Source organism: Gallinula chloropus (genome assembly GCF_964237585.1).
Source record: "Gallinula chloropus genome assembly, chromosome: 1".
Classification (NCBI taxonomy): domain Eukaryota; kingdom Metazoa; phylum Chordata; class Aves; order Gruiformes; family Rallidae; genus Gallinula; species Gallinula chloropus.
This window is the reverse complement of record NC_140085.1, coordinates 150,453,572-150,474,988: the sequence shown is the minus strand read 5'-3', so window position 1 is coordinate 150,474,988 and position 21,417 is coordinate 150,453,572. Positions and strand designations below refer to the sequence as shown.

The following is a 21,417-nucleotide window of genomic DNA, read 5'->3' as shown; positions in this document are numbered from 1 at the left end:
TAGAAGTTCCAGATGGATTCACATGGCCTGCCTTGTCCAGGCTCCTTCTCTTGTCCAGGCAGAGACAGAAAGACAGGCCAGTCTTATTTTACACAGCCACCAGACTATGATGAACCACCCCTTAGCGATGCCTTTCTCTCTCCACTGACTACTGCAGAAGCACATTAGACTGGAAAGCTAATTAGCCAAGACGAATCCTGTCCTAAGAGCAAGGCAGACCCACAGGCTGTGTGCAAACAACCAAATGAAGAAGGACTGAACAGCACTCCCTGTAGCCTCTACATGAAACTGTGAGCACAGCGGTGACCAGGCCAGCTTGTCCTCTCCAGAGAGCCACGGTGGTCACTGACGGCTCCCAAAGCTGTATGCTTGGAGCCACCTGGCTAAGGGGCAAGAAATCCTGGGCAGCAAGCTGCTGTGGTTCATCTTGAGGCAAGAAAACAAGCCCCACAGCATTTTATTAACCAGCTTGTGGCAGCCCACAGACTTTCTGACAAAGATTTTCATTCATTCATTGATTGGAAGCTGAAAGGAAAGAGCAGAGGGACAGAGAAGGGTCTGACGTGCTTCTCCTTTCTTCCTTCCTCACGCCTACATCTTCCTGCTGACCCTGCTGCCCTAGAGAAACCAGCACAGCATGCAAAAAAACCAAAAACATTCAGGTGCTTGTTTCAGCAAGAACAAAGATGTGGCAGGCACTTGCATACAGCCAGCCCAGAATCTGGAGGGATGACTCCAACATCCATTTTACAGACACACATAAGCATTTAGTATGCCACTAAAAATTAACATGACAAACCATAGGTTATCAGGAGTAACACACAGCCAAATCACATCCCACTGCTGTTCTGAATGAAATTTAGTGGAAAAAATTCAAGGAGGCAAAGAAAATACATTAGTTTATTGCTCTAGAGCCTGACTTTCAAAGGACTAATAAGGTCAGCTACATTTCATCCTCTTCCCCCCCTCCCAAAAGCTGGTTTTGCAGAGCAGTTTCTCTCAAGGAAGTTTCTGACTTCTTGGTGCTGAGATTCAAGAAGAGCACAGAACAGGCAGCTGGTCTCCATCACCTCATGTCAGTTTAAAAGCTCTGATGCTCCCCTTCCATACATCAGGATACCACCTTTGTATTCACCACTCTCCTCCCTGGGCAGTCTTTGCTTTGGGCTTTTCTCTCCTTTCCCTGTCGTGTGTCCCCCCTCACCCCGCTCCCTTCCTCCCCATTTCCCCATCCCTACCTTTCCAAGCACCAGAGAATACACAAGGCATCTCCAAGGATGGGACTACCCCCCACCCTGTCCCTGCTGCACACCCCACACCCTACTGAGTCTCAGGGGAGAGCAGCCCCTTCCTCCACAGCCTGGCTTTCTACAGGGGAGCTGGAGCCCAGCTCCTGCTGTGCAGGGAGGTCACAACCCCAAGCATTCATACCCCTACCCAAGTCAGGCTGGGTGCAACCACCAGAGAAGAGCTGGGAAAAACTCAACAGGCATAACAGGAGCCAACTTCAAAGGCCTCCAGGGTGAACTGTTCCTTATTTTATTCCTCAAACTTTCACTTCCACAGCACAACTGTGGCAGAACTGATAGAGGAATCTCTCAGAGAGGGAAAAAGGACCCCATACTTTGCTTTCTCCTGTTCTACATGCTCTCCTAAGACATGACAGTAGAAACTGCAAGCAGTGCAAAGAGGTTCACTAAAACCAGATACACTTTGCAACTTCTGATGCTTCTGGAAATTGTTCTATACAGCATAAAGCTGCCACAGTACACACAGAAGAGATATTTCATACCTGTCTTTCTCCAAAGGACATCCCAAGGGCGTGGAAAAAGCCTTCTATATAGGAAATAATGGTTCCATACAGAACGGAGCTTCTAGGAGATCCGACATCCTGTTTAAAACACACTCAAAAGAGATTGTCCAGTCAATAGGTATCACAGAGCTCAGCATCTCTCTGCAGCCTGGGTCCACGAGGGAAACACTATTCCTAATTACACAGATCTATCTCCACCATCAACACCTGCCCAGGCAAGAACTTCCACAGAGACATAAAAGCACCTCACAACACAAAAAGAAAAGGCTTAAACAAACAGGGGAGGGGGGGGGAGCTTCTTACCAGCATAGGCAGTGAGGAGAAGAGATGGGTGAAGCTGCCATGCATTATGTGTGTGCAGTAAGTCAGACCTAAAAATAGCCCTTCTGGGCATGAAAGGGCTGCGGGTATGAAAACAAATGAAAGAACAAAATCCCAGCCTCGAGGACACCTATCAAATAAAGGATCTAAACCAAAAACAAACCCCAAACCCTTTTCTGAGCATCTTAGTGATTTTAAGCAACATGAAGACTACTTTGAGACGGCTTATGGCATTTTGTTGTGCCCCAGTCGCACCAGCAACCACCACAAGCAGCAGCGACAGAACAGCGTGTCTAAGAACACCTGTATTTATTTGTTTCCTCCACATTAATTAAAAAATAAAAATAATGAAAAAGTAATATTGCAGAATCACAAGGTTGGAAGAGACCCTTTCAATCATCAAGTCCAACCATTCCTGTCCTATGCTAAACCATATCCCTAAGTACCTCATCTACCCGTCTTTTAAACACATCCAGGGATGGTGACTCAACCCCCTCCCTGGGCAGCCTGTTCCAGGCCCTGACAACTCTTTCAGTGAAGAACTTTTTCCTAACATCTAATCTGACCCTGCCCTGGCACAGCTTTGTGCCATTTCCCCTTGTCCTGTCTCCTGTCACCTGGCTGAAGAGACCATCTCCCACCTCTCTACAACCTCCCTTCAGGTAGTTGTAGGCAGTGATAAAATACTGAGATTAAACGATAGACTAAGAAGGGACTAACTCTTCTTGCCTAAAAACAGAGTGATGGCCCACACAACCAAATCAGCATCTGGCACTGGATGTTATCCAACATCCCCACTAGGGCCTTGAGACAAGCCCCAGCCAAAGAGTCTGAACTGGAAGGGGTGAGGTGGACCTGTGAGTTGGGCACACTGCTGTATCGTTCCCTAAGGCAAAGGATGGCACAGAGATGAAAGGAATGAGTAGCCATGTTTATGTGCATTTACTCACAAGGCTTGCAGAGGGGAAGAGGCGTGTGCAGGCAGTGGGAGGTACGGCTCAGACAGCTGGACTGCAACCAGAAAAGCTCCACCACCGCAACCAGAAATCCCAGTCAGCTGCCCCGTGAATATCCCGCCCAGCTCTCAGCAGAGCAGGTGACAGAAGGGATTCAGGGAAAACAAACAACTGGCAACGTGATGCTGCTTGTACCTAAGGCATGGCAGCGCTGCTACAGAACCCTGCGGCAAGCTGGCTCTGGCTGGGAATCTCTCAGAGTCGTTTTGTGAGGAAAAAGGGAAAAGATAACGCTGGAGATGGAATTTAGAACCAGCACCAAAACAAGACCAGGAGGAGGGAGGATTCCTAAGCCAGTGAGCCAACTCAGTTACTACTACATACGCAAGAGCACAGAGATGGTGGGCGTGGTGACACCAGCCATCCAGGAGTGCAGCAGCACGGCTGAGCTGCTGGCCTTTAGCAGGAGCAGGAGCTGCTGGGACAAGGAGGGACCAAAGTGCCTCACACTGTGCTTGTTGCTCAGGTCTGGTCCTCACCAGGCGCTTCCCTTCTGTCCACACCAAGACACCTCAACAGGGTCTCGCCTCGCCAGAAGCCACCTGAAGGCCGACTCACACAGACGTGCTGAGGCCACAGTCACAACGTGACAACTGCAGAAGCTGCTCGGTCCCCAAAGCTGAGCCCACCCCCACAAAACTCCCATGGACATGGGACTGCCAGCCAGCCCGCTCACAGCAACCCCCACCCCCCTATTTCCCGATCCAGGTTGATTTCCACACGTGGGTATTAAGCCAAGGAGCAGGGTAGGAGCACATCACCAGCCTAAAATTAGCAGCACACTGCAACAGCTTCACGCCTCTCAAAAGCCCTGGTAGGTATAAATAACACAGGGCAGGAGGAAAGAAACATCCTCTGGACACAGCACAGAACAATAGCCACACACACAATGCCTGTGGAATGGTGGGGACAAATGGGCACCATTAAGGTCAACAATTTAGGGAGCTTTGTTTCTGCTGGTTTCTTACGTGAACAATAAATTAATCCGTCTGCATTAAACAGTAGGACAGTGGACAGCTGTCATTTTCTGATCTCTGTATCCTAATGGGTTACCTTAGTAACAGCCTTAAGCTGTCTGTTGCCATGGTGAACGAGGTCCATAATTGCTGCAACAGCCCTGGAGGTGTCAAAGTCATCTGCAAGCGCAGCCTTCACGGTTACTTTTGTGTTGGCTAGCCTTCAAGAAGAAAAGGTAACGTTTTAGACAAGACAAACAAGATGCCAGCAGAGCGCTGAATTCATCAGCTATTCAACCAGAGGCAGTCATGGCAAGGATGCTGATGGGGGAGAACACATCGTTCAGCTGAGAACTGGGGAACCTGACACCTGTCAACATCTGGAGCGCTGTGCCCCTCTCAGCAAACACACAGGAACCACCGATGGCAGACCAAGGCTTGCCCTAATCATTGCAAACCAGATGGAAAATGAGGTTGATATTAAGAACATTAAAAGAGTTTGCCAAGTTCTCTCTTTTGCTCCCCAGCAGCCCGTGTTTCACGCTAACGGCACCATTCTCTTCCAAAGCCACTCCAGCACCTGGTGAAAGAGCTGTCTCGGGGTCTGCCAAGCATCCCACTGGCAGGATCCAGCTTTCCTCGTTCTCCAGACAAGCCCAATCCCAGCCAGGGGACTCCACTTGGCCTTGCCAAGATGGAAAGTTCTGGTGGGACCTTTCGTGTCAGGGTGCCAGAAGGCAGTGGGAAGCCAGCACTCTCCGTCACAGGGCCAGCGCCACCGCGCCGCAGCCGCTGTGAGCGGGAGGGTGAGGACAGCGGCAGGAATCAGTGAGGGCTGCAAACAGCTGCTGGCAGTGAGCTCCTGCACACACAGCTGGGTCACCAGGGATGCTGTTTCAGGATACAGCTCGGGGAGTGGGGTTACCTGGGGAACCTCAAGCCATCAAGGTGTCTCTAGGGCTCTCCTCAGCCCAGCCATGCCTGTTTCTGAGTGCTTTGCCTGGAATGCCTGCCCTCCCTCAGGTATCAGGTGGGTGCTGCCCTCAGTCATTCCTCCCAACACTCTTTCCTGCAAGCTACCCCCTTCTCTGCTGACTACTTACCACTTTCCTAATTACAGGCTCTGTTTCATTTTGCTTGTTTTTCCATCTAGTGATACACAAGTTGTGCCTTCCCACGTGTTCCCCGCTGACAATCCATTTCAACTTGCCCATATGTCTCGTGTCTCTCAGCCTTACCTCTCACCAACAGGTCTCCTGCAGCCTGCTGCTGAAGGACTCGCTCTTACCACACACCACGACTAGTTAATTCTACCCCACTTCCCTGTAACACTGATCCTGTGCCCCTTGCAGCCACAAGCTCCCCGACAGTGAGGTGCCCACACCACAAGGAAGCCACCTCTAGTTTCTGCAGCGTGGGCTGTTTCCCCTCTGATCCTACATCCCAGAGCTGCCTGCATATATGTCACTTAAGGGCACTCAACACCTTTCCTACCTCAACCCCAGAGCTCATCTTCTCAGTTTTGCACACAGCACATCTCCCTCCTGGAAGATGACCTGGCTTTCCTAAGGGACCGCAAAGAAGGTTCTCCTCATCAGTGTCAACGCTGCAACCACCATTAATTTCTTCTCTCAGTGAAATCTCTGCCCCTGACCAGTTTCTGGGTAACCCCTCCTCTCCTCCGCTACACACCACAGTGCCAGACAGCTCGATCACAAGCTCACAGGTCCCAGAGATATTACTTCCCAGGGGCCCTCTATTCTGCTCCTGTCACTGATGCACAGCTCTACTTAGGAATGGGGCAGCCTGACAACTTGTCACAGCTTGACCTTCAGCATCACTCCAGAGACAAAAAGGCACCCGTGTTAGGACAGGCACACCAGATAAATAACATGGATTTTAAAAACACAGCAAGCTAAGTGCTTCAGACTACGAGGAAAAGCAGCTAGCTAGGGGGGAAAAAAGGCCAAAAAAAGGCAAAAAACTCCAAAAGCTGCCCTTGGTGAGGGCTGGCAGGGGAGTCTGCTTCTCACTCCTCCTTGTCCTGCTCCCTAAACAGAACCCAGAGTACATGGTTGGGCCCTCTGAGCCTTCAGTAACCTACTGCTCACAGTGACAATCGTTAGGGTGGGCTTACCTTTCCCACAGTATGTCTTCTCTGACAGGGTCACACACCAGCTGGCCTTTTATATAAGCACTGGCATCTCTAATAAACGAGGAGATTGCCTGAAGAAGGTGCTTTGCATCATCCATGGTCTCTTCACTGAATTCTACAGCTAAGGAAAAAGGAAATCAAATCATTTGGCTGTTAATGACAGAGAGGTGGTTGGCTGTCACACACACAAACAATATCCTGTGAAAAAGCCATTCCAGGAAAAGTTTGTTACTGTTTGTTGTAGTGAATGTTTCTGACAATTAATTGCACATTTAATTAAGAACTGTGTTCTTCACGAACACAAGGTGAATGAAATCAAGATAAAAAGACAATTGTTGCCCATGACAAAGTATAACCTACTGCAAGGGTATCAGACTGATTCAGAAAGGGTCTGGAAGCTGACTGAAGCAGTAACTACTTGACTTTAATTATTCTTTTTTTAAGTGTTGAATCTCTCTGTGAAGTTTACTCCAAAGCATTTGGATTGGACGTATTTCTAAGCATCCCCCAGATTTCAGCTGGGAGGACATACCTTTGATCTCACCCCTAATTTTGTTCCTATTCTAATTTAGGTAGACATGATCTGCATTTAGAGACCTCCAAAGAGGCCAAACTCTCACCACTGAATATGAGGGGGACACAGGCACTTCCAGTTACAGGGCTGCTTCACCAGCACCTAAAAGGACCTAAAAATTTGCAGTCTATCCAGTTCCCTCCCAGTATCAAAGCTAAATTGACCATATCAATTTCCAAAGGTGTCTATTAGAGAAAATACAAATTGCTTAAACTCTTAGGGGCACGACTGGGATGGGATTCATCACATTCAGCTTACACTCTGTTGTGATTTAACCTGGCTGGCAGCTAGAACAGCCCACACAGCTCACTCCACCCTCTGTCACAGGGATGGGGGAGAGAACTGAAAAGAAAAAGGTTAAACTTGTAGTTGGAGGTAAAGACAGTTTAATAGGATTGAAAAAGAAGGTAATAATAATAATCATAGTAGAACATACAAGAGACGCACAGCATAACTAGTCACCACCCAAAGCTGATGCTCAGCTAGTTCCTGAGCACCCCACCTCCCAGCCAACCCCTCAGTTACATAGAAAGCATGACACCATACAGTATGGAATATCCCTTTGTTCAGTTTGGGTCACCTGTCCTGGCTGTGTTCCCTCCCAGCTTCTTGTGTCCTCCCTCCTCGCCTTCTGGTTTGCAGGACAGTGTGAGAAGCTCAAAATTCTTGACTACTTGGCAACAACTAAAACATCAGTGTGCTATCAGCATCCTACATTCAAAACACAGCACTATACCAGCTGCTATGAAGAAAATTAACTCTATCCCTGCCAAAAGCAGGACAGCTTCCTATAGTAACCGGAAAGATAAATAGAAGGTAGATGATTCATTGCATCCTAAACAGAGCTCCATTTTATGAGGAGATCTGCTATACCCTAACCTTACAGTGCTTCCCTTCCACCAATAACAATAAAGATAACAATAGCCCCCCCCACTAACAGGCATGCATGGTCACAGACATCCCCCTGCATTCAGCGGGCCTCCGGCTTCAGCCTGCCATCGCGCTTCGGGAGCTATCAGCACCCACTCCTGCTGGCTTAGGGTTCGGCAGGCTCCTCTTGCCCTGCCTAGGCCCTCAGGAACACAGGTGCTGGACTGCCCCCCCTTCCACTTTTCCTGCAAGCTGCCAGAAGCAATAGACTATTTTTTAATTATTATTTGTACAGTAATGGCTGATTTTCTGTAGAAGGGACCCCACACGAGGCAGCTCCCCCGACCTTGGTGGAAGTTGTGCCCGCCAAGGACAGGCCTAATTCTAAACACATTCCTTCCCACAAATTCACACCAGAGTTGATTACTTGAATCAAAGCGCCAGTCATAGCCAGTGCACTATCACTTCACCACTTTACACCCCACCTTTGCACTGAGGTACATCCAAACTACGGCTTCCAGTGTATTCCTCACCTCACCAGCTCTGAGCATCACCTGTAGCTCCCACAGCAACCTCACCTACAGTCCTGCACACCTTACAGCTTTATGCAAATACCCAGTGCTGCCCAGACACACTCTTTAGCGCAGACAGTCCAAGCAAGGGGACAGATCTAAGAGGGCAGAAGCAGCTGATCTCAGCTCTGATAGCGAAAATTCCAAAGAGGCCTAACTGTTTGAACAGACTTCCCCTAGGATTTACCCCAGTATAGCTAAGGTGTAAGTCTGGATCTATATTTGTCAGATTTTCCCCCTTGCATGTAATTAAAAATCTGCATTACTGCCTCATTAACACTAGTTTTAAAATTAAGCTTTACTCAGCTTTTCAGACTTCTAGAAAAAGAGAAGTAAGATATTGAAAGAGATCATTTATATCCACTAAGATTACCCAACTGATTACCCCGGTTACAGGAGCTCCGTGAGGAATACTTGATGAAAGTTTATCCTGATGAAGCCCGCTTTGATTAAAGCCATTCTTCTTTCCTGATTCATGACATTCTCCTAAACCACTGCCTGCAGGCACTGCAAACCTGAAGCGCAGCATAGGCGAGCCCCGGCCCTCTTAATCTTCTCTGTATTCCCTTCCCTTTACCACCAAGGACGGTCAAATTAGAAGAACATGTGTTTATTAGCACCAACAAGTAATTAAAGACCAGAGAGACTAAAATGTTACAGTTCACTCAGGTTCTCAAAGCCAATGGAGAAGTTCTGGTGACCAGGAGACCGTTCTGGGACAACGCCGCTGCCTATGGCAGGCTCACGGCCCCTGCACCTAACTGCATAAAGCAAAGCTGCTGCTGCTGAAACATGAGGGGGAAAGCAGTGCCTGACAACAGGGTCCCACTGGGCTTCAGAGGTAACACCTTATCCTGGTTTCTGCCAGGGTAGAGTTAATTTTCTCTCTAGCAGCGAGTGGAATGCCATATTTGGGAGTTAGGGTGAGAGCCTGTCCTGGTTTTGGTCAGGTAGATCTAGACTGGCAACGTAAAGGTGAATTATTCCTGGCTCAATGGGCTCATGATTCCTCAGGTCATCAAGGGAGAGATGCAACATATAGATGGGCTCGAGATCGAGGGGTGGACTTAACCATGGATGCTGTTGCACAAGTTATCCATGAGTGTGAGACGTGTGCCGCAATCAAACAAGCGAAGCGCTTGAAGCCACTTTGGTATGGAGGCCGGTGGATGAAATATAAATATGGGGAGGCCTGGCAGATTGATTACATCACCCTCCCACGCACCCGCCCTGGCAAGCATTATGTGCTTACAATGGTGGAGGCAACCACTGGCTGGCTGGAAACATATCCCATACCCCATGCCACTGCCCAGAATACAATCCTGGGCCTGGAAAGGCAAGTCCTATGGCGACACGGCACCCCAGAAAGAATCGAGTCAGACAACGGGACTCATTTCCGAAACACTCTCATAGACACCTGGGCCAAAGAGCATGGCATTGAGTGGGTGTACCACATTCCCTATCATGCACCAGCCTCTGGGAAAATTGAGCGATATAATGGGCTCTTAAAGACTACCCTGAAAGCGATGGGTGGTGGAACATTCAAACACTGGGATACACATTTAGCCAAAGCCACATGGTTAGTTAACTCTAGGGGATCCACCAATCGAGCTGGTCCTGCCCAGTCAAAATTTCCACGTACTGCAGAAGGAGACAGAGTCCCAGTGGTGCATATGAAGAGTATATTAGGGAAGGTTTGGGTCATCCCTGCTTCAGGCAAAGGTAAACCCATGTCTGAGATTGTTTTTGCTCAAGGACCTGGTTGTACTTGGTGGCTAATGCAGAAGGATAGAGAAGTTCTATGTGTACCTCAAAAGGATTTGATTTTAGGTGAAAATAGCCAATATAATTAATGAGGTAGAAATTGTATTATAGTAATTGCTAAATAACCCATTACTGTACATTCATTATTGGTACTATTGCTGTATGTTGTTGTATGTTGTACCAATGGAGTTACAGCCGGAGTCATACAAGTCAATGAAGGAAGAGTGCCACGATGACGGGACCAAGACCTGGTGGTCCAAGAACTTTTTCCTCCTTCCCTTTTGAAAATGAACATCTTTGATTCACAGACTATGAACATGGACCATGTCAGGTGTATCGGTTGAGAGCCCGAGATGCAGCATGCAATGATCCAATGGCGCATACTGACACCACGAGAGACTGTTACGACACATGAAGCCTGAAAATCATCATGGACTAAATGTTCATTCACTCAACAAACTCAGAGGAATGGTCCATAGACTAAGGGAATAATACCTGTATGCACATGTGTGTGTATACATGTGTACATACATATATGTGTGTCTGAAACAAGAAACTGGTTGTACCCGAAAGAAAGGGTTGGATTTGGTCATGACGTAAATGGTATGGAATAAGGGGTGGATAATGTCCTGGTTTTGGTCAGGATGGAGTTAATTTCATTTGTAGCAGCGGATGGAATGCTGTGTTTGGGAGTTAAAATGGGAGTACTGCTGATAACACCCTGATGTTTTGAGTTGCTGTCAGACAGTCAAGGACTTTCTCAGCTCTTTATGAGAAAGGAGGGGCGAAGCCAGGACAGGTGACCCAACTGACCAAAGAGAGTATTCCACGCCAGTTACGTCCTGCCCAGGGTATCAGGGGCTGACGGGAGGAAGGCCGAGGGCGGCTCCAGGACGCGCGGTTCTAGGGGGACGGTCGGGTTCAGGACGGCTCTGGGTGGCACGGCCTGAGCTGTGGGTTTGGTGAGAAACTGCATTGTGTATCAACAGCTTCATATATTTTTGCTCTAAAGTCCTGTTAGCATTGTTACATTGTATCTTTCTGTTATCTTTGTAAATTATCCTTATCCCAACCCCCAGGTCTCTTAGTTTCTTGGTTTTGGGGTTATTTGCCCCTTCCTTTTCCCTTCCTTTGCCCCTCACACCTCCCCCCCCCGCCTCTTCCCCTGCTCTTTTCCTTTAAGGAGCAGGCAGCTGCGTGGATCTCGGCTCTCAGCTGGGGTAAAACCACGACAGAGCCCTGCTGGTAACACACGGATGGTTTAGTTGTTGCTGAGCAGTCAAGGACCCTTCAGTTGTTCATATTGCCCTGCTAATGAGAAGGAGGGGGACACACACTCGCCCAGGGAGTTGAGAGGGGACATAGACAGTACAGGTAACCCAAACTGGCCAAAGAGGGTATTCCATGCCAATTATGTCATGGTCAGCATAAACGGAGACTGAGGGGAGGGCAGGAACTCAGCTCCAGGAAGCGTGGTTTTGGGGACGATCCGGTTTCGGGGTGGCTCTGAGCTGTACAGCCTGAGTTGTGCAGTTTGGTGAGAAGCTGCATTGTGTATCACCAGTTTGGTATATTTTGTGATAAAGTCCTGTCATTGTTATATCTCTCTCTCTCTCCGCTGCCCTGTAAACTGTCCTTATCCCAACCCGTGAGTTTTGGGGTGGGGTCTTTTTCCGTTTTTCTTTTCCCACCCTTTTCCCTACCTATCCCCACCCCAACTCCCCCCTACACCCTCTTAGAGAGAGCAGCTGCATGGTGCTCGGATCTCAGCCTCTCTTATGAAGCAGCACTCACCCAGAATTAGCCTGGCTGACACACTGGTGTTCGCTGACACCACGCTGCTGCCTGTGGCACCCAGGAGGGACCTTCTCCCCAACAGCCCCAGGTGGGCTGAACGGTGGTGAATTGGGCCAAGAAGGGGACACCCATAGGCATCAGGCACAGCAGAGGGCCCTGATTACCACCAGCACCCTGATCACCCCAGAGCTGAGTTTAACCCTGAGGAGGGCCACCCCACCAGCCTGAGCAAGCAGAGAGGGTGATGGAGCAGAGGGACCCCCGCAGAGACACACTCTGGGAGAGTGATATCCTGCATCAAAGCCTCTTCCCCCTGACTCTTCTCTTCCCCACAAGCAGGATACACAGCTTTATCCTCCCTGCAACAGTGACACCCCTGGAGAGGGCACCCACTCCCACAAAACACATGCCCCCTCCAGCCCCTGCTCCTCTGTGGTTGGGACAGTTTGGAGTCACGTTTGTGCTCAGACACTAGGCCAAAGAGAACTGGTCGCAGGGACACAAACTGACAGGCTGCACAGTAAGTACCTGGTGCAGCAGAGCCTGACCAGCTCTTTATCAGACAGCAAATGACTGCACCCTACCTCAGATGGTGGAGGTGGCAAGCACAACAGACCTTCCAGCAGTCCTTATCTGCCAGCTGGCTTACACTCTGACATACCACCACCGTATCCTTTCAAAACCACCTATATTAGCACAGGCAGCCCTCTGCTCTTATCACTGGAAGGTGTTTAACCTAGAAGTAAGACCAAGAAAAAGAAGAGGTCACGTGCTAGGTTGAAATGCAGCCCGCTGACATGGGGTGGAGAAGAGGTGCAGGCAGCCCTTGCTGCAGGGCCCCAGTGCCATTCCTTGCCCCGAGGCAAGCTTAGAAATTGCCAGCCCTTCAGCTTTTGCTTACAGGTGCCCCTAGCTGCAGCCAGGGAGCCATTTATGAAGGTATTTTATCTCCTACCAGGGACCCAGAGGAAAGAGCCAAGTGTGCCACCGTTCCACGGCTCACCCCAAACCAGCCAGGCGTGCTGCTGGCCCACCACCTCACTCCACGATGGCGGCACTCCCTGCTGCCTGTCCCCTCTCCTGCTTCAAAAGGGGGCTTGTTTTGCAGCAAACCTCCCACCTGGATCCACTCTTCCCTTCCTACCACAGCGAAAGTCAGCAGTTAGTAACCAGCATTCTTTTTACCCCCCCACTTTTCTGAAGCTTCAAACTGCTTCAGGAAAAGACAGTACTCCCTACGCCTTCAGCTGCCTGAGCAGAGGGAGGATTCCCCAGGAAGATCAGACAGGTGGCCCCTGCAAGCAGCGAGAGGTACTAACAATTAAAAAGACTTTTCAGTCCAATAACTGCACACTGACAGACAGGAGCAAAGCCACAGAGCCCGAATCACGCCAGCTCTCCCACCATACTGCTAGAGGTGCTGCACTTGAGACAGCTAGAGGCCCACAGACATAATGCAGCAGGAGTTTCCCTGTGCTCCGCCATTCCTGTACCATGCCAGGATGACCAACAAGCTGGGTGCCTCTGCAGCAGTTTGGGAACTACCATCTGCATTGGGCAGGCCAATAAACTGTTTTAAAAAAAAAAATTCTTTAAATTACTATCCATAAGAAAACCTCTTCCAGTTCAAAGTAGCATCTGCCTGCTGGAAACTCCACGGCATAGATGGGGAAGCTGACAGAATCTCCCACTCCTCTTCCCACCAGCAGTGCTTACCAGGCTAAGGATGATCATTAGGTTATCAAGCACTGGTGTAAGCGAGCTGCACCGCACCACAGAACTGCCTGAACACTCAGCAACTCCACAGGACAAAAATGGTAAAACAGCAGGGAGATAAAAAGTTATTAGCAAGGCCCCATCATGCCCCATAGGAATACAGGGCAAAGCTCTACCTAGATACATCTCCAAAACCAGCTGATCGTGACTGAAATACAAGTGACTGCAGCAGATGCAAATCAGAGATGGAGATAAATCAGTAATTGAAAGTGCAATTAACTGAGAGCCTCAATTAACTGCAGTTCAGGAAGGTATTCAGACAAATGGGACGCTCCTGTAAACCAGAGTGTAAGAGCCACCCCACAGAGGGCCAACAACCTTCCCACCAACAGTGGGGAACTGCAAGGCACTGCAGTGACAGCCGCTCCACCACCCCCCCGCCCCCGCATCGCCAGCTTGGGGGGCACCTGAGGAAAGCCAGAAACCCCTCAACAAACAAGGGTTTCTTCCCTTACCTGAGCTGTACCGGCTGCGCAAGCAGAACATCCTGAACTGGTCCGATGAAGACTTCTCCAGGAAATCCTAAACCCCACCCACAAACAGGCAGCGTTAGCATCGTACCAAACAACTTCTTCAGGAGTTGTTCCACCCCCTTACACCCCTCTTACCACCCACCCCCTTAGAGTATTTCAGTCAAATCAGTGTGACAAACAGCCCATCTTTGTAGTTGTAGGATAAGCATAAAGCTTTACACTCTAACACTGGTTGACAAGTCCAAACTAAACAAAACCTGACTCCACACAAGATAGATGTGCATACACATATACAAGATAGAAACACACACACAATGTCAAATAGAAGACATTGAAAAGTACTCATTGAAAAGTTGCTCATTTCTAAACATGAGCAACCAAACACTGTAGAAAGACCTTTCCAAAACACCAAACCGAGATTACCAGACTAAGATTGGGGTACAATCTTGCAGGAAGGGACAGTCCCTGAGTTTTGCAAATTTTAGGAGGTGGGAAATTATTGAAAAAGAAATCAAGGGTACTATTCTTGCAGGACTAGCATGTGAAAGAAAAGGAGTGAACAAAAATGACTTTAAAAAGTTGCTAGAATTTATCTGTGGTAATTATGAAACCTCATTAATTTCACTCTAGTATTTATCTAGTTTTAGAAGTAATTTACTGTAGCAAATAGTAAATTGTTACTATTAATACTAATGTAATCAATTTATACTAAGAGTATAGAGAACTATCTAAATGCTTGGAAAGTGCACCCATCAAACATTCAATCACTTCCAGCTCTGCTCTCAGCAAGGCCAGATGCCATGGCAGATCAACTGTGAGCACTGGAGCACTGCACTCCTGCTTTTTTTTCAGTTGTTTGGGGGGTTATGGTAAATTTGTAACACTGGGGTGCCACTAAAATAGAAAACTGTAAGAAATCAGTGCAAGTGGAAAGGGTCCTTTGCTTAAAAGGTGCACATTTCAAAATTTAGCCTCTGCTACCAGAGTGAACCAGCCTGAACACTGAGAGTAGCAAAGCATCAGCAATGTGCTGTCTCTCAAGTGAAAGGCCAGGTTGGATGGGGCCTTGAGCAGCCTGGTCTAGTAAGAGGTATCCCTGCCCATGGCAGGGGAGTCGGAACTTGATGATCTCTAAGGTCCCTCTAGCCCTAACCTTTCTATGATTCTATGATAACTGAGGCAATCATGGCAAACTACATCAAGTAATAGATGGGGATAATGCTTTGTTTTGGTGGGTGCTGGGTTTTGTTTTGTTTGGTGGAAGGTTGTTTGTTTTGAAATACACTCTATATACAATGTGCCCAGAATCACACACAGTCACAGAATCACAAGGGTGGAAAAGACCTTCAAGATCGAGTCCAACCATTCTTGTCCTACACTAAACCATATCCCTAAGTACCTCATCTACCTTTATTTTAAACACAACCAGGGATGGTGACTCAACCACCTCCCTTTACACCAATATACAGAGGTACAACAATATGAATAAAGCACAGAAATAAATTCAAATTTTGGTAAGGACCATCAGAATTGGAAAAAAAATAACTCTGTGTTTTGTTAAAATCGGAGTACAAAGTATCATGGTTCTTCCAAGGCAGGTTGCTCAGCCATGCCTTGTTGCAACATGCTTGATTTTAGGGGTCAGAATTAATAGCTACTTAAGAAAAAAAAGGCCAAACAGAAAAAAATCCGAGAACAGAACAAGAGGGAGGGAAAACAGGGCAGCTGGATGTGACAGATGCAGGCTGGCCGTGCCCAGCTGATAACCTGGAATGCAGGCGCCCACTGGCAGAAGCATGTGAGACTCTCATCTCTTGGAGCGGGCATAAAAACTTCCATGTAGGGCTTGACTTTCAAGATATATGAAGGAACTTGTTTCCCTGGACTGATAAATTCCTTACAGGGAATGTTTAATACTGGCTAGCCACATTTAAGGGCAGAAATGAAAAGCAGAGACCTGCAAGGGAAGAGAGACTGGCCAGAAGTTTTTGTTTTCTCAACACACAGAAGTCTTGGCTGCAGATGTGGAGGGGAGCATTTTATAAGTTACTTTTAACTGCATGCATTGCATTTGTGGTCATTTTTCCACCCTGTCCACAGTGTCTGCCCTGACTCATGAAACTGCTGTGAAAATGGTGAGCGACAGGCAATTTTCCTGAGGGAGATGGTGCTTAACTGTACCCAGACAGCATCAGGAGCATTAACAATAAAGCAGCTCATACTGAACTCCTTTTTAAAGGGATTTTAATTAAGTCTTCTAAGAGGGCAAAGGGGAACATATGTGTTGAAACAGCTTCTCCAGCTTTGTCTAAAGGAATGAAATTGCCCAGCAGTAGCGGAAGGCGTCAGCCATCACCAGAGCCATCCTAGTGCCAACCAAGCACAGCTGTATCCCACATGCCTGGCAGGGAACCCCTGCTCTAGGATACACCAAAAACTTTGGGACACAGTAAGAGAAGACATGTTCATGTGGCAAGGTCACTGTGTAAATATAACGGAGAACACAAGAGGCTGCTGGCGTAGCGTGGCTGCAGGACGCCCGATAGCTTCCTGGCAAACTGCTGACACTACGTCCCATTTCACCTAAAGCAGAACAAGGGAAAACATCTGCTCTTTTCCAGGTCCCAAAAGAACACCCACTATCAAGAGTGAGGAGACAAGAACCATTCTGTATAGAACAGAACCATTTAGGTTGGAAGAGACTCCATGAGCCTTTCCATCTCGAAACTGTCGAGCCCAACCATATAAGCCTATAAAGCCTACGCCTGGCACTGGGCACAAACACTGCTCCTACAAACACTCAGCTCAGTGAGATCTGTGCCATAAGCAAACCCCGAGCCCAAGGGGGTTTCCTACACCCAGATCCACACTAACAGGCACACCAGCATGGGAGAAACACTCTGCTTCAGGTCCTTTGCTGCAGTGTAAGAACTCGGTCCAAAGTTCTACTCAAGAGAGGACTGTGATTAATATTTACATATTACAAACATACATTGCTTCAGTTCACAGAAATAATTACCTTAATTGATACGTAGTTTTTCAATGACTTGGACATTTTTTCTTGACTCCCTTTAACACGTAAATGCCCTAGAAGAACACAAATAAATTAAGTGGTATAAATGAGTGTGCTTCTGAATGAGGAGTGAATGAGAAAGACAGTGGAAACACCGGAGGCAGCGTGTGCTGTGATGGGTACACATCAACCGCATTTCAGCACAAGGTATTTCTCAATAGCTTTGCCCACAGTCCTGCACACCACTCCATCCTCAACTTCCACTAGGGGAACTTTAAAGCACAGGGAAACGTTTTGTAAAAACAAAAACACCACCACCATCATGAGGAGAAACATTAAATAAGGAAAAAGCAAAGTGTCTCCCTACCCAGAATTGACAACAAAGTGATAAAAACAAGCAAGCAAACACTCTGCAGTTGTCACAGAGGAGTACCTACCTGTTACTCTTGACTTTTCAGAAATATTTTGAGACATTTAAAGATCTTCCAAGGATCTCACATGATGATATTCTTGAAACTAGAACTTATTGCTTGCTGGTGGCTTTTTTTTTAATCCAAAAATTTATTCTGCTGGTTCAAAATACCTTACATGTAAAATCAGCGTTCTACACATTCCCTGTTCCTCCAGACTTTGGGACATTGAAAAAGAATGGGGAGGGAGGGAGAGATGGAGGGAGGTATGATACCTAATATGGATCTTATTTTAAAATGCAATCTCTGTGCATTGCTAGAGCTTCCAGTTGCCACCCGAACTGTTGTTCTGCAGGGCTGTTGTACAGAAAAGAGGCAGTACCTATCTCCATCTCATGTATGAGAGCATGTAGAGCTCAGCTTGAGGACCAGAAGTTCTGTTGAGGCAAGACAAGAGATGGGAAACCTCAGGCTGTATGCTCCCAGGCCTTGCCTGTGTTAGCCACAGCACCACCACTGATGGAAAACATCAATTATTCACAGCAGCGGAGAGGTACAAAACACACAGCCAGTAAGAGGATGCTCAGCCTCATTTCAGGAATGTTGCTAAAAGCCTTAATTAGCTTCTCCTAATAAAAGAGTAATCCTCCAAGTTACTGAGAACCCACAGCTAACATGCAATTTTCACGTACTGAGTGGCCTGCAGAATCAAGCACGTAATCGGACGTAGGGGCAGATTTTTTAGCATGAAATTGTCTTCCTCTTTAATACGACCCCAGCATTCTGCATTCTGTCAGGTTTGGCAGCCCAGCATTACCAGCAGCCTCAGAGTGCTCCCACAAGGACAACAATGATCACACTTTTGCTTTTATAGGTGGTGGCAGAGGTGGTATTTCTTGCTCAACAGCCCAAGCAGCTGCCTGAACTTCATACCACTTTCTGCACAGTGCTGCTTTTGCAGCCTTGTCTGGAGCCCTCTCTCTTCCACAGGCAGGTAAGATCCCCATTATGCTTGTCTGGATACATAAACATGTTCAGGCCTGGTAAACGGGCTTGAAAGGCATCTTGTTTCACTTCCTAGCTACTTCCGACAAAGATTCGATGCAGTGAGGGTTATCCACAAGAAGGGCTACCTCTGGTCCTACCCTGTCACCTGGAAATTTAAGTTTGCACAGCACACTATCAAGGGCAGGAAAGAATCAAGAGATTTACAGATACAGAACCAGCTACAGCAGAAATCTACAATCAACCCCAAGTCTCATCTTCATGGTATTTGTCCCGGCTGGTAGCAGACAAGGCCATTTTCACTCCTGTGTGGTTAAACTCAGTGCCCTCAATAAGAACATGTGGCTGCTAGAGGCACTGGACATCTGCAGCTCTTGAGACTCAAATAAAATCCACAGGCAAACTTCTCCTGGGAGAAGGGGAGGTACAGGGTTTTTTTTATTTTTGCAAAGGTACCTAAATATTGACTTACTTTAGACAGCCAAGGTTAAAATAGTTTGGTTGCATTCTCCTAATAAGGTATGGGTAACATCTGAATTTGAAATAATATTCCTCTTCAAGAGCTTCAGCACTTAGAAGGATTTCATTAAAGAATCACAAAATACAAGGATTTTCATAACTTTGGCTTGGCATTCTTCCCAGAGTACAAGTAGTCTAAAAATAAAGTCCTTATAAGAAGATTTATCCCCAGTGCAGGGATTTTCTTCCTCTAGTGGGGATTGCTCCTCCAATTCTAAGCCTGCTAAAATTCTGCAGTCTGTTACCAGAATAAATTGTTTCTGAAGCTGATTCATTTGCCCTAAATAATTCACACTATCGTCCTCCAGCAAATTTTTTGACTTAATGAATGTAATCTGTCAGCTCCTAGAGAACCTCAGCATACAAGTTGCCCTTGGATTTAAGTTCTTTCTTTTCTTTTTTTTTTTTTTTTTTTATAAATTACTCCTCTCTAGTTAGCTAGTTTCAAAGAATATTTCTCCTACTGTTTCAATTCCAATTCAAATCCAAGTCGGATCCGCTGGTTTTCAAGAGAAGGCTCCACCTGGCCTTCACCAGTGCATCTCAGCAGAAGAGCAGAGAATTACATGGCACTTCAGAAGCCAAGCACACCCTGGAAGATGCAGCAGCCTCTGGACAATTGCTATTGACTTATAAAGGCCCTACACCAGCAACTGAAACTAGAACTCAATATTCATCCCGTTCAGCACAAATATACAGGTAAAAGAAAGCCCAAGTAATTCCCAGAGCGCAGCACGAGCTTAACTCTGCATCTCTTACTCAGGGAAGGAGCTTGGAGTTCACCAAGACATTTTGCACAAAGTATTATTCAGCTAGAAGACAGACTGCAGATCTGAAACTGACTTTTTATTAACTTCAGTTCTTTGGAGACCATCCAGAACCCCCAGAACTGCAACAGGAAGAACAAGTTTCATGATTTCCATCCACGGGAACTGTGTTAGTACCATCAGACAGCACAGAGCAGTTGCACGTAATGCCAGGTGGTATCATATGCTGGAGGCACTGATACAGTGCCTGACTAAGGCACAGCCAGTGAGGTCCTTTCTGGGGCAGGGGACAAGGTCTGTGACATCTATGGGCTACACCAACACCAAGTCACTCACAGTCCGTTGGACAGACAGGCTGAAGTTGGTCAGAGCACTGAAGGGACCATAGTGACTTTTCTTCAGAGCCAAGGGGTGAGCAGCTTGGTCTTTATGTATCCCATGGATCCCACAGACCTCCTAGGAGCTCTGGTCAAGCACGATCGGTGAGGTTGCTGGTGAGCAGAGTAGACCAAAGCACTGGTCTTACTTCTCACACCTATCTCCAGGTGTAACACTACTACTGGATAAAAAAAACCCTTTCCCAGGAGAACGTAAATAGTTACAGGTATGTGAATCGTGCTCATGGGACATCCAGCAGTCAGTTGCTGCAGCATATCAGCTGCCTGCAAAGTTTCCCCTCACACTTCAAACACAACACAGCCCAGCTCAGACACTTCTCCACAGGATCACAGCTTTGTGAGCTTTGCTGGTTCATCAGTTCATGTACCTTAGTGTTCTCCCCACTATGATTTTCCAGGAGTACAGATGCGTTACCTTTACAAACACCATTTGATTCTTCATGCTACTGAAAACAGGCTTTTTTAAGCTCACAAGCAACTGGTGCTGAGCCACATTTACTCACCAGAATGCAAAAAGTAATTCCCCCATTGCTCACACTGATGATAGGCCTCACACTGTGCGATTTCATTCTCATGATGAGGAAATGCAAGATCTATTCCACCGGTATGGATGTCCAGCTGCTTTCCAAACACTGCACTGTAACAAAATTTTCCTGATAAATAAGTAGAATACTACAAGAGCCTCTTGTAAAAGAAATGAAGAAAGGAGTAAGATGACACATCATAATTTTAAGTGTGCAATTTAATGATTGCAGTTTTAGAACAAGAGTTTGCACAGATCTTGGACACCAAAACTGCAGAAGTTGTATGGATGGGACCCGTATCTGCCCACAATTAATTCTCCTTTGTAGGAACAATTATTTTTCTAACTTAAGAAAAGGAGATGACCTGCTTGGAATTCTTTGTTCTGCTACAGTTTCAGCATCAGGCAGCTGCCTTCATCTGCAAGCCTAACAAATTCGAAGCAATTAACACTTCTGTCAATTCAGTATTACTATTCCTTACCTTGTACCTTTCCTGTAAGAATTCAGGCAATACTGCACGTACTCATGACATAACATGCCTAGTCCTATATTGTTATACTGTCTAAAGAAAGCATCAGGGCATCTGATCTCCCAAGGCCATTCCTCTCCCCCCAACAGCACAGCTGCATCTGTTGCAGGTCACAGGTGGGCTTGCATGGTGCAGGCCTCTGCAAGTGCTGGTGGCTGGAAGTAA

The 21,417-nt window shown here is 47.2% G+C and overlaps 1 protein-coding gene across 1 annotated transcript in view; it reads right to left on the bottom strand.

Moving 5' to 3' along the window:
* The window catches only part of CARS2 (cysteinyl-tRNA synthetase 2, mitochondrial), a gene marked incomplete at its 5' end in the record, with an annotated part of 42,125 nt that overhangs the window by 6,000 nt on the left and 14,708 nt on the right, over positions 1–21,417 (bottom strand). Inside the window, 6 exons of the mRNA XM_084278607.1 lie at positions 1,793–1,891; positions 4,204–4,327; positions 6,244–6,382; positions 14,070–14,136; positions 17,107–17,174; positions 20,703–20,836. Of these exons, the coding sequence (XP_084134733.1) occupies positions 1,793–1,891; positions 4,204–4,327; positions 6,244–6,382; positions 14,070–14,136; positions 17,107–17,174; positions 20,703–20,836 (631 nt within the window). The remainder of the gene's footprint in view (positions 1–1,792; positions 1,892–4,203; positions 4,328–6,243; positions 6,383–14,069; positions 14,137–17,106; positions 17,175–20,702; positions 20,837–21,417) is intronic.